Source organism: Chlorocebus sabaeus, chromosome 2 (genome assembly GCF_047675955.1).
Source record: "Chlorocebus sabaeus isolate Y175 chromosome 2, mChlSab1.0.hap1, whole genome shotgun sequence".
NCBI lineage: Eukaryota > Metazoa > Chordata > Mammalia > Primates > Cercopithecidae > Chlorocebus > Chlorocebus sabaeus.
This window is the reverse complement of record NC_132905.1, coordinates 33,273,410-33,284,502: the sequence shown is the minus strand read 5'-3', so window position 1 is coordinate 33,284,502 and position 11,093 is coordinate 33,273,410. Positions and strand designations below refer to the sequence as shown.

General features: G+C 42.6%; 1 protein-coding gene across 3 annotated transcripts in view; it reads right to left on the bottom strand.

The window, feature by feature from the left end:
* Positions 1-9,609: 9,609 nt before the first annotated feature.
* Positions 9,610-11,093, bottom strand: part of GPCPD1 (glycerophosphocholine phosphodiesterase 1) — a 61,701-nt gene continuing 60,217 nt past the window's right edge. For all 3 annotated transcript variants that reach the window (XM_008018857.3, XM_008018866.3, XM_073007035.1), the window contains one exon: positions 9,610-10,814. In XM_008018857.3, coding sequence (XP_008017048.3) covers positions 10,625-10,814 — 190 coding nt within the window. In that variant the 3' untranslated portion in view covers positions 9,610-10,624. The remainder of the gene's footprint in view (positions 10,815-11,093) is intronic.

The following is an 11,093-nucleotide window of genomic DNA, read 5'->3' as shown; positions in this document are numbered from 1 at the left end:
AAAAAAAAAAAAAAGTTGGTTTTATTGGCCGAGCACAGTGGCGCACACCTGTAATTCTAGCACTTTGGGAGGCTGAGGCAGGTGTATCGCTTGAGTCTAGGAATTTGAGACCAGCCTGGGCAATGTGGCAAAACCCCATCTCTACAAAAAATATGAAAATTAGCCAGGCATGGTGGCATGTGCCTGTAGACCCAGCTACTCGTGGGTTTGAGGTGGTAGGATTGCGAGAGTCCAGGAGGTCGAGGCTGCAGTGAGCTGTGATCATGCCACTGCACTCCAGTCTGGGTGACAGTGAGACCTGGTCGCTGAAAAAAAAAAAAAAAAAAAAAAAAGACAAACCCCAACTGTCCTGCAGTCTCTTCAGTGCTCTGGGGCAGGAACATAACTGACTTGGCAAGGACAGGCTGTGGTTCAGGGAAGGCCACTCAGAAACTAGGTGGTCAGAATCCTGAGTGGGGTACAGGGGTGGAAGGGGAGAGAGCTTTTGTTTGTAAGAGTCTGATCAAACTATAACACTGATCATTCTTGGCACCAGCTACATTTTCATCTGCATAGAGGGAATCAGGCTGAGCGAATAGGTTAGTTTGGCTCAAGGAAGAAACTGGTCTGGGTAATGTAAGGATGAGAGTAATTCAAGGCTATTGTAATTCAAGGCTATTGTTCCTGGGTTTTTTTTGTTGTTGTTTTTTTTTTTGGCCGGCGGAGGCGGGGTGGTGGTGCGGGGGGCGGGGGGGTGGATGGAGTTTCACTCTTATTGCCCCGTGCAGTGATGAGATCTTGGCTCACTGCAACCTCCGCCTCTCAGGTTCAAGCAATTCTCCTGCCTCAGCCTTCCGAGTAGCTGGGGTAGCCTGCCACCACGCCTGGCTAATTTTCTTTATATATTTAGTGGAGATGGAGTTTCGCCATGTTGGCCAGGCTGGTCTTGAACTCCTGACCTCAAGTGATCCACCCGCCTCAGCCTCCCAAAGTGCTAGGATTACAGGCGTGAGCCACCGTGCCCGGCCCAAGACAATTGTTCTTAGAGGTAGAGAAGAGGACCTCCCCTTTCTCTTGGGGTGTGCCGGCCCCAGGTATGGACCTGGCACCAGCAGAAACAGTGATTGGGGTTTGAGCAGCAATACGGCCTCATGCTTACTCCTGGGGTTCTCTATGGCAGGGTATCACCAGAGGTTCAAGAGAGTGTCCTAAGTATCAGTATCATACACTTCCAACCACTAAGTGACACAATGATGACCTCTAAAGACCAACCACCCATCTAGCATCAGGCTAGGTGCTATATACCAATCTCTAACCCACACCATAACTGCCAATTTGAGACTATTACTGCATTTTCCAGAAAAAGAGACTTAGGCCAGGCATGGTGGCTCATGCCAGTAATCCCAGCACTTTGGGAGGCTAAGGCAGGAGGATCACTTGAGCCCAGGAGTTCCAGACCAGACTGGGTAACATGGCAAAACTCCATCACTACAAAAATTTTTCTAAAATTAGCTGGGCATGGTGGCATGCACCTACAGTTGCAGCTACTTGGGAGGCTGAGGCAGGAGGATGGCTTGAGCCCCGGGCGTCAAGGCTGCAGTGAACTGTGATCATGCCACTGCAGTCCAGCCTGGGTGACAGAGTGAGATCCTGTCTCAGAGAGAGAGAGGGAGATTGAGAGACTGACGCTCAAACCGATAGATTCACACAGGTGGAGGCAGGATTCCAATGTATTGCATGCTGCAGCCGTTGAGCTTCATGAGGGGGTAACCACGTGCTCACCACTGAGCCTCCAGAGCCCAGCCATGACTTGGTGAAATTCTGTCTAGTAGGTATCTCTGCATTATGTAAAATCATGAGCAATTTCTGTACCCCAAATAGTGCCCCACAGGGAAACTGGGAACTCAACAATACAAGCTATAGCACTTCTCTGCCCATACTTGACCTCGTCCAGGACAGGATTCACTGTGAGAGTCATTGCAAAGGAGTCATAGCTTCTGCATTTTTGGCATCAATAGTCATTGGTTTCCTTATTTCCTAATGTTTCCCAAACTTAAAAAAAAAATACTTTTTTTAATATATAAACATTTTGGGGACTCCTCTTTGAGCCAAAGTCATCTCACTAAGACTCTACCAATGTGCTAGTGGAGTTGTTAGTCCAGACTCCACACACTTCGGTCACAACCATGAAATGCTTTCAGAGGGAAAGATGGGTGGCACACACCTGTAGTCCTAGCTAGGCGTGGTGACATGGCCTGTAGTCCCAGATACTTGTGGGGCTGAGGTGGGAGGACTGTCCAACACATGGACATTGAAGAATCTTCCAGGACCCACCTACCAATTCCCAGAAGAAACCAGCTGAGAATTTATGTGCCATGTGCATCTCTGGGATATTTCCTAAGAGAACAGAGGCTGAGGCAAGGTGCACAAATTCTGTATCTCTGGCAGAGCCCTCCACATGAAACTGCCCTTGCAAAATTAGACAGTCAGAGAAATCTGACATAGCTGACTTCATCTTTCCTCTAACCTCCAATCTGTTCTTGGTCATCTCTGGGGACATAAGCCAAACTAACTTTGGGAAACATTTAGTTTATAGTTTAACCTTAGCCTACCATAGCCCTTCCCAAAACTAAATCACCTTTGTAAAACTAATGAAAGTCCGCAAGGTTAGGAGAATGAGAAGAGCCTGAATTCTACTAAGATGTAGGTGTAAAGAATAAACAACCATTGTTCCGGAGATCACAAGATTTGCAACTTCCCCAATTTCTCTTGTATATAACATCGCTATTGTAGAACCTAAGATTGGTCTTTTGAGACTTCTGCATTTCCGACAATTGGCTAATTCCACCCAGACTCATGACTAATGACTAACCAGTCCTCTGGCACCCTCACCCAGAGGCAAACCGTTTTCCATGCCCCTGTGATGGCATCCCCAACCAATCAGTAGCATTCCCTGGTCCCTTGCCCATTCCCTAGTTCCCTGCCCACCAAATTATCCTTGAAAACCCCTAAACTCAAAGCCTTCAGGGAGATCAGTTTGAGTAATAACCACATCTCCTGTGTGGTGGTAGGTCTTGCATCAATTAAACTCTTCACTGCAATGCCGTGGTCTCAGTGAATTGATTTTGTCTGTGCAGTGGGGAGGACGAACCCATCAGGCAATTACAAAAACATACTGGGAGTCTGGGCACCTCTGCCTCCGCTATCCACATGGCCACTTCCTTCTAACATCAAGCCTGGGACATCATCACGCTCATTCCTCCAATCTTGGCCCTTTCCTCAGAACAACCTTGCTGAAAGTCAATGGAGACAGACTCTCACTCCTGTCTCAACTAGAGACACTTGTTGACACAAGAAACCATGCTTCTGAAGATCACTTATAAAGTTGGTTCCTAGAAATGTGGAGACAATTTACCCATTGGGTCTTTTTGTTTTCTTTTCTTTTTTTTTTTTTTTTTTCCTGAGCTGGAGTCTCACTCTATTGCTCAGGACGGAGTGCAGTGGCATGATCTTGGCTCATTACAAACTCTGCCTCCCAGGTTCAAGAGACTCTCCTGCCTTAGCATCCTGAGTAACTGGGATTACAGGCGTGTGCCACTACACCCAGCTAATTTTGTATTTTAGTAGAGACGGGATTTCACCATGTTGACCAGGCTAGTCTCAAACTCTTGACCTCAAGTGATCCACCCACCTCGGCCTCCCGAAGTGCTGGGATTACAGGTGTGAGCCACCGTATGCAGCCTACATCATGCTTTTAATTTGCATTTCCTTAATGGCTAGTGATGTTGAATATCTTATGTGTTTATTGATATATTTTTTTTTTTTGAGACAATATTCTTATATCATCTTCAATGTGATGTATCCTCCTACCTTTTGCTCATTTTTAAACTGAATTTTCTTTTTTTGTTGTTGTTGTTTTATGACAAGGTCTTGCTCTGCCACCCAGGCTGGAGTGCAGTGACACAATCACAGCTCACTACAGTCTTAAATCCTGGGCTCAAGTGATCCTCCCACTTCAGCCTCAGCAGTAGTTGGAACCACGGGCATCACTGCACCTGGCTATTAATGTCAAATTTTCAGAGTTGTCAGACATTTGTTTTGCAAATATTGTATCCCACTTTGTAAACTTATCTTATTTATTTAGAGACAGGGTGTTGCTCTGTTGCCCAGACTGGAGTGCATGGGCACAATCTCAGCTCATTGTAGCCTCAGCCTCCAGGGCTCAAATGATCTTCCCATCTCAGCCTCCAGCGTAGCTGGGACTACAGGCGTGTGCCGTCACACCTAGCTAATTTTTGTACTTTTTTGTAGAGATGAAATTTCACCCTGTTGCCCAGACTGGTCTTGAACTCCTGGACTGAAACAATCTGCCCACCTCAGCCTCCCAAAGTGCTGGGATTACAGGCGTGAGCCACTATGTCTGGCCCTTTTTGTCCTTTTAACAGGTCTTTCATGGAGCAAGTTTTACATTTTTACAAAGTCCAGTTTATTGATCTTTTAATTTTATGAATGGTACTTTTGCTGTCATGTCTGAGAATTCTTTACCAAGCCCTGGGTCCTGAAGATATTCTCTTGTGTTATCTTCTCTTGTTTTTGAGGACAGGGTCTTGCTCTGTTACCCAGGCTGGAGTGCAGTGGCACAATCATGGCTCACTGCAGCCTTGAGCACCTGGGTTCAAGCAATCCTCCTGCCTCAGCCTCCAGAGTAGCTGGGACCACAGGTGTATGCCACCACATTCGGCTAATTTTTAAAATTTTTGTAGTTACGGGATCTTGCTGTGTTGCTCAGGGTGGTCTTCATCTCAAAGTTCTGGGGATTAGAAGTGTGAGCCACCAAACCCAGCCTGTTATCTGCTAAGATTTGGGGTTTTATATTTTAATCTATGATTCATTTTGAGTTAATTCTTGTATAAGGTGTAAAATTTAGGCCAATGTTTGCTCTTGTGGCATTGGATGTCTCATTGCTCCAGCATACTTTTTTTTTTTTTTTTTTTTTTTGAGGCTGGGTCTCGCTCTGTCGTCCAGGCTGGAGTGCAGTGGCACAATCTTGGCTCACTACCTCCACCTCCCAGGTTCAAGCGATTCTTGTGCCTCAGTCTCCAGAGTAGCTAGGACTACAGGTGCATGCCACCACACTCGGCTAACTTTTGTATTTAGTAGAGATGGGATTTCACTATGCTGGCCAGGCTGGTCTCGAACTCCTGACCTCAAGTGATCCACCCACCTTGGCCTCCCAAAGTACTAGGATTACAGGTGTGAGCCACCAGGCCTGGCCGCTCCAGCATAATTTCTTGAAAGAAAAGACCATCCTTCATTGAATTGCCTTTGCATGTTTGTCAGAAAGCAGTTGACTGTGCTTGTGTGGATTTTCCTATTCTGGGCCACTAATCTATATATCTATCCTTCCGCCAGTACCAAAGTTTTGATTCCTATAGTTACATAAGTTTTAAAATCAGGTAGTGTGATTCCTCCCACTTGCTTCTTGTTCAAAACTGTTTTTAGCTATTCTAGTTCTTTTGCCTCTCCAAATAAATTTTAGTTTTTCCGCCCAGGCTGGAGTGCAGTTGCGTGATCTCAGCTCACTGCAACCTCCACCTCCCAGATTCAAGTGATTCTCCTGCCTCAACCTCCTGAGTAGCTGGGATTACAGACGCCCACCACCACGCCCGGCTAATTTTGTATTTTTAGTAGAGACAGGGTTTCACCATGTTGGCCAGGCTGGTCTCGCACTCCTGACCTCAGCTGATCCACCAGCCTTGGCCTCCCAAAGTGCTGGGATTATGGGTGTGAGCCACGGCGCCCAGCCCCTGCTATATTCTTAATAGAGCAAATTAGTCCAACACTGATCAGACTCTCAAGCGTACTCTTCTGGCATTTGATAAAGTATCAAGTTATTTAAGAGCATTTGGACAAATTTTTAAAAATTGAAGAAAACAATTGAGCAACTACCCTATCACACATAACATAAAGCTATACTAATCGCATGGATGACTCCCAGGTACCCCACACTGAGACGGAACTTGGGAGGAGGTGGGATGGCAGCAGGTTTGGTAGAAGGAAGAAGGAAGTGCTTTGTTGAGATACATCAAGTGTGAGATGCTTATTAGACCTTAAACTGGAGATGGGGACACAGCGAGATGTATGAATCTAGAGCTTATGGAAGAGGTCTGGTCTCTTCCATAAGAGAGATACATTTAAAACCGTGGGATGCCACCGAACTTTTGCTGAGCTTTTATTGCTTTCTTCCTGTTAAATTAAATAGTTTGGCTTTGCAAGTAAGCTTCAGAAGTCACCCATCCTATCCACATTTCTGTTTTCATGTTTAGGTAAATTTAGTAAAGGACTAAATAAACTCTAGTATTCCTCTTATTATTCCTATACTATTATTACTTTCCTCATTACTTTTGAACACTTGCCTTTCGTGTCATTTCCCTTCTTAAAAATCATTTAACTTTGATCTCCTATACGATGCTAAGCTTCTCTCTGGCATTCATAATATATTCTCCATTGTCCAAATGGCCCATTCCCCCTGAACACACCACACATATGACCCTGGCCTCTGACTTTATGTAGACTGCGACCCAAACTGGTTTCACAACTCCCTTGACCTGTACCTCTATCTGTAAGAGCTTGAGAGCTCTATGAAGTCTCCAACTGTTCCAGCCCATCATTTCCCCTCCTCATCTCCACACAAATTTATATGGCAGTCTTCATCATATGGTCTCTTGCATTTTAAAAACCTCAAACCTACTTCTCAAATTGTACAAGCCCACTAAGAGGTCATATTGGAATAAGTTTCCAATCATGAATGCCAAAATCATGCAGTATTTCTAATACAAATACTTTGCTTTCTACCCCCAAAATACACAATCCAAAACTAAAATGCAAAGGAATAAATCAATTGCATCCAAATCTAAATTAACAGGACTCCATTATCAACCTACAGTACCAAGCCAGTAATAATGTGAAAGGCAGAATTTAGTCAGAGGCATAGAGAGTGAGCCTAGGCAGAAAGGGCAGTGAGTGTCCACCAGGACTAATGAGGTGATCTGCCCCCAGGCCACACAATTCCTATCCAAGGCAGCGCCTTTTTCACTACCAGTCCACCAACTGCAGGATTTAGGTATGCTGTCCCAGGAAGAGGCAACCAGGCCTGGGGGAAAACCTGTACCTTATCCTTCCACTTAAATGGAATAACTATCCCTGTATTTCTCCTCAGTCTGCATGGAGCAAAAAATTGGTTTTAGCATAATCCATCAAATACATGACTCCAAGCAACCAGGACAGAGAACTCCATGTGTAAACATACAAACACATGCAAACACACACGCACATGTGAGCGCACACATACTCCAGACATTATGGCCAAGCATGCCATACAAAACTGTATGTTTATCGTGAAACAATCTGAGTTAGGAAACTAGGATTGTTGCCACCACCATTTATTTATCTAGTTCATAACTAAGAACACTATAGCAGTGCTGGAGATGCAAAGACGTCCCTGCCCTTAAGGGGCTTACAATCTTACTGGAGAATATAACAGGCACATAAGAAGCTGGACTACAAGGAAGCATGAGCTAACAAATGCCAGACTTTGGAAGGCAGCGTAGTTTGAGAACATGGGATTCAGAGTCACAAAACCCACATCCTAGTCCCAACCCAGTACATCAGTGAACCTCTCTGGGTTTTTTCCCAGCTACAACATTAAATAGTTAAGACTGAGAGGCTGTCTGCATGTTTCCATGGTGATTCAGATCAAAAGCTGAGATGATATTTATGGAGTAGGTGGCACCTGAGCGGGACACTGAAGAAAGGCAAAGGAGGTGTTTCAGACAAGGAAAGCAGTACTGAGGTAGCTGTAAGCTTGGAGTTTGGAGGGGAGATGACAGACAAGTGTCACAAGGAGTAATGGCAGAGAGGTGGGTGGGTGGCAGGAAGTACCACACTTCCCACACAGGGGTGAGCAGCGTTCCTCACATTTACATCCGATCATTTACAGTACATAATTCCAGAGAGTAGAAAATACCAGAGGACAATGGCGGCATTTTATCAAACATTTCACTTGATTTCCATAAAGTATAAAATAATTTAACATTATACCTCTACATTTCAAAATTCACATCAATAAACCATCCTGTCAAAATGTAAACCAATTCAAAGTTTACATTCTTAGTAAACATAACTAAATCTCTTAATTCAAAAGGACATTTGATACAAATTATATTACTCCAATAATTTCAACATTCATTTTCCACCATGTTCCAAGCACTGTGAAAATAAAAATGACTATGACAAGGTCCCTGCCCTTGAAGAGTCCGCAACCTGGCAGATGAGCAAAGATCAACTCTGCCTACCCAGAATTACTGTGATGCACAGCCTGATCAAGGTACGAGCCATGGAGCACAAAGATGGATTCATCCTTTCTGGAGTTTCCACAAGGGCTCAGGAGAGACATCTTGGGCACAAGAAGAAATGAGTTTGGCAGAGAGAAAGTGACTACGGGAGGAGAGGGCTCCCAGGCAGCAGACACACGGGCACAGAAAGGAAGTCCAGGGCCAATGACAGGGACAGTGTGGCTGAAGCAGGGTGTAAAAGGCAACAGCTAGTGATATGAAGGCCCAGACTTAGTCCTGTGAAAATAAGGAGCCATTGCTTGTCATGTTTTAATCATCAGCTAACACTGATTCATAAGGTCAGGAACAGATAGGACAGAAAGTAAGCAGGAAGGTTCTGTCTGTATTGTAGACAGTGACTGCTCTCCCCAGCAACTAAACTGCTCAGAAGCCACACTCCCCATGACCTCCTTCCTTCATCCTTTCTTTCTCTTTTTTCTCTTTATGATCTGCTTCCCCTCTGTCCTTGAGTCTTCAAAATGGAGCCAGCATTGGGAAGGCAAAGGAGAGGAGCAAAGGGGCAGGACTAGAAACAAACACATACGACTAACCGAGTTACCATAAAGAAATAGTAACCGTATTGGACAAAGGTCTGCAGATGAAGGAAACTAATTCTTTTTCAGGAGTTTTCCAAAAGTGCCCAATTCACACCAAAATGTTGGAAAATCTCATACAATGTGGGAAAGGTATACAGAACCCTTGCAGAAGACTCCATTTCCTAAACTATTTTCCATTAATATCAATGTTACAAATGCAATACCATAGGATTTCAGAGCCTATCTTCACACAAATAAGATCTGACCAAAATTGCATTGCTTAGCTTAAAAAATAATACACAATGTGTAATTTCAAGTCTTAGGTTCTCAGCTACTACCAAAATATGTCAATATATGAATAAACTGCCTCATGAAAAACATGCAGTAAAAGGTAGATGCAAATAAGCCATCCCTTTGGGGTAGACACTATATTAAAATTTCTTGTCATATTATAAAACCATTCTACAAAAGTAACACCTTCTTGAAATTTCATTTTGTAATGAAGAAAATAAATCTGTATCATTTTATTTAACATTCATTCTTTAAGTTACAGTTAACACAACCTGCTTCTAATCCAAGAAATCCTAGTATAATCTGAAACACATGCATATACATTTAGTAAGCTAAATGTATTTCTAAATAATGTACTTCTACATTTCTAAATAAATTACATGCATGATATACAATAAAGAATACTAATATGAGAATTCAGGACATTTATTTTTCTGCATTGAAATTTAACTACTGTACAACACACACATATACAAAACAAACCCACAAAGCAACAGTGTGTAATAGGTAGTGACAGACACACAAAATAAGCATATTTAAAATGCCTAACAGCCTTTTTTTTTTTTTAGGCAACAAAATACGTCCAGTCCTTGACATCTTCTCATACTCACCTAGCACCACAGATGCAAGGACCTAACAGTAAACATGTACAATCTCATGCTTAACACCTAAAGCATGCACTGAATTGAATTTTTATGTTGTTATCTATTCTACTAAGTATGCAATACATACTTTTACTTACTAATATTTTATACATTAAATTACCCTGCAGCATTTTGAAATTTTAACATTGATGTAAAACAACTTTTGAAAGATTTATGAAACAAGTTTCAAGGTTTAACTTCAGGCTGGTTTGGTTAAGTGGAAAAATGGCAGCAGCCTCAAGGTTCATACTGAATGAAAATGGTGTTGTGTGCATGTCAACCCATGTAAAAAATACCTATATACAAGATGGCACAAAAATTTGTGCAGTTGGAATCACCAGTGCAAATGCATGCATTTGAGGTACTTATTTTTTCCATGGTCAGGTATAATTATGCATAGTCATTTTCCTTAAGTGCTAAAGATTTCAGACATGATCAAGTGAAAAGCTGTAAGTGTAAATATGAGCTATTTATATAATTTCAAAGTGCTACACTTTTAATGAACATTTGCTTAACATTATAGATTTATATATTTAGTTTAAAATATTTATATTACCAACCAATAAATTTTCTCACTATAAAGAGACTGACTGGCAATTATACCTGGCCAAGTAATTTAAAGAGCATACTTGCAAGAACTGTAGTGAAAGAGTTAAATACTTCATTATTGCTTCATTGAACTGAGAAGCCCAAAAGGCATAGATCAACAATGCTCAATGATGAAAAATGAATACCCAGAACAGCGGTGCATGCCCCCAAAATGACCTCTGTGCAATAAAAACTAAGCATTCTCCACGTTATCAATGCCGTTGGCATCCACGTGGATATCAGGATCCCCACACAAAGATGAGGGGACAAAGCGGCTAACAGTGGGACACAAACAGCTCTTAAGCTCTGGCAATTCTTGCTTCAGGCGTTCCAATTGCTCCACTTGGAATATATTTGGTTGTTCAGGCATCCAATCATATATCCTATGATGAAACAAATACAAAATACATAAAATACTGTAATTTTATGGTTTACCTAAGACCTGCCTGACTCAACCTTTTCATAAGATTTACAGAATGCCTGGAACATCCACATCAGAGTTTTTGTTTTGTCTTAAAGATGAAAGTATCCATTCTATTTTTTAAAATTTCTCTTCTTCCCAGTCTTTCCAATAATCCAGAATAGCAGCATTGCCCTTTTGTATCCCGGATGCAATGGAGCTCAACATAAAGCAACTGAATCAGAAAATGAAACGTCCAGTT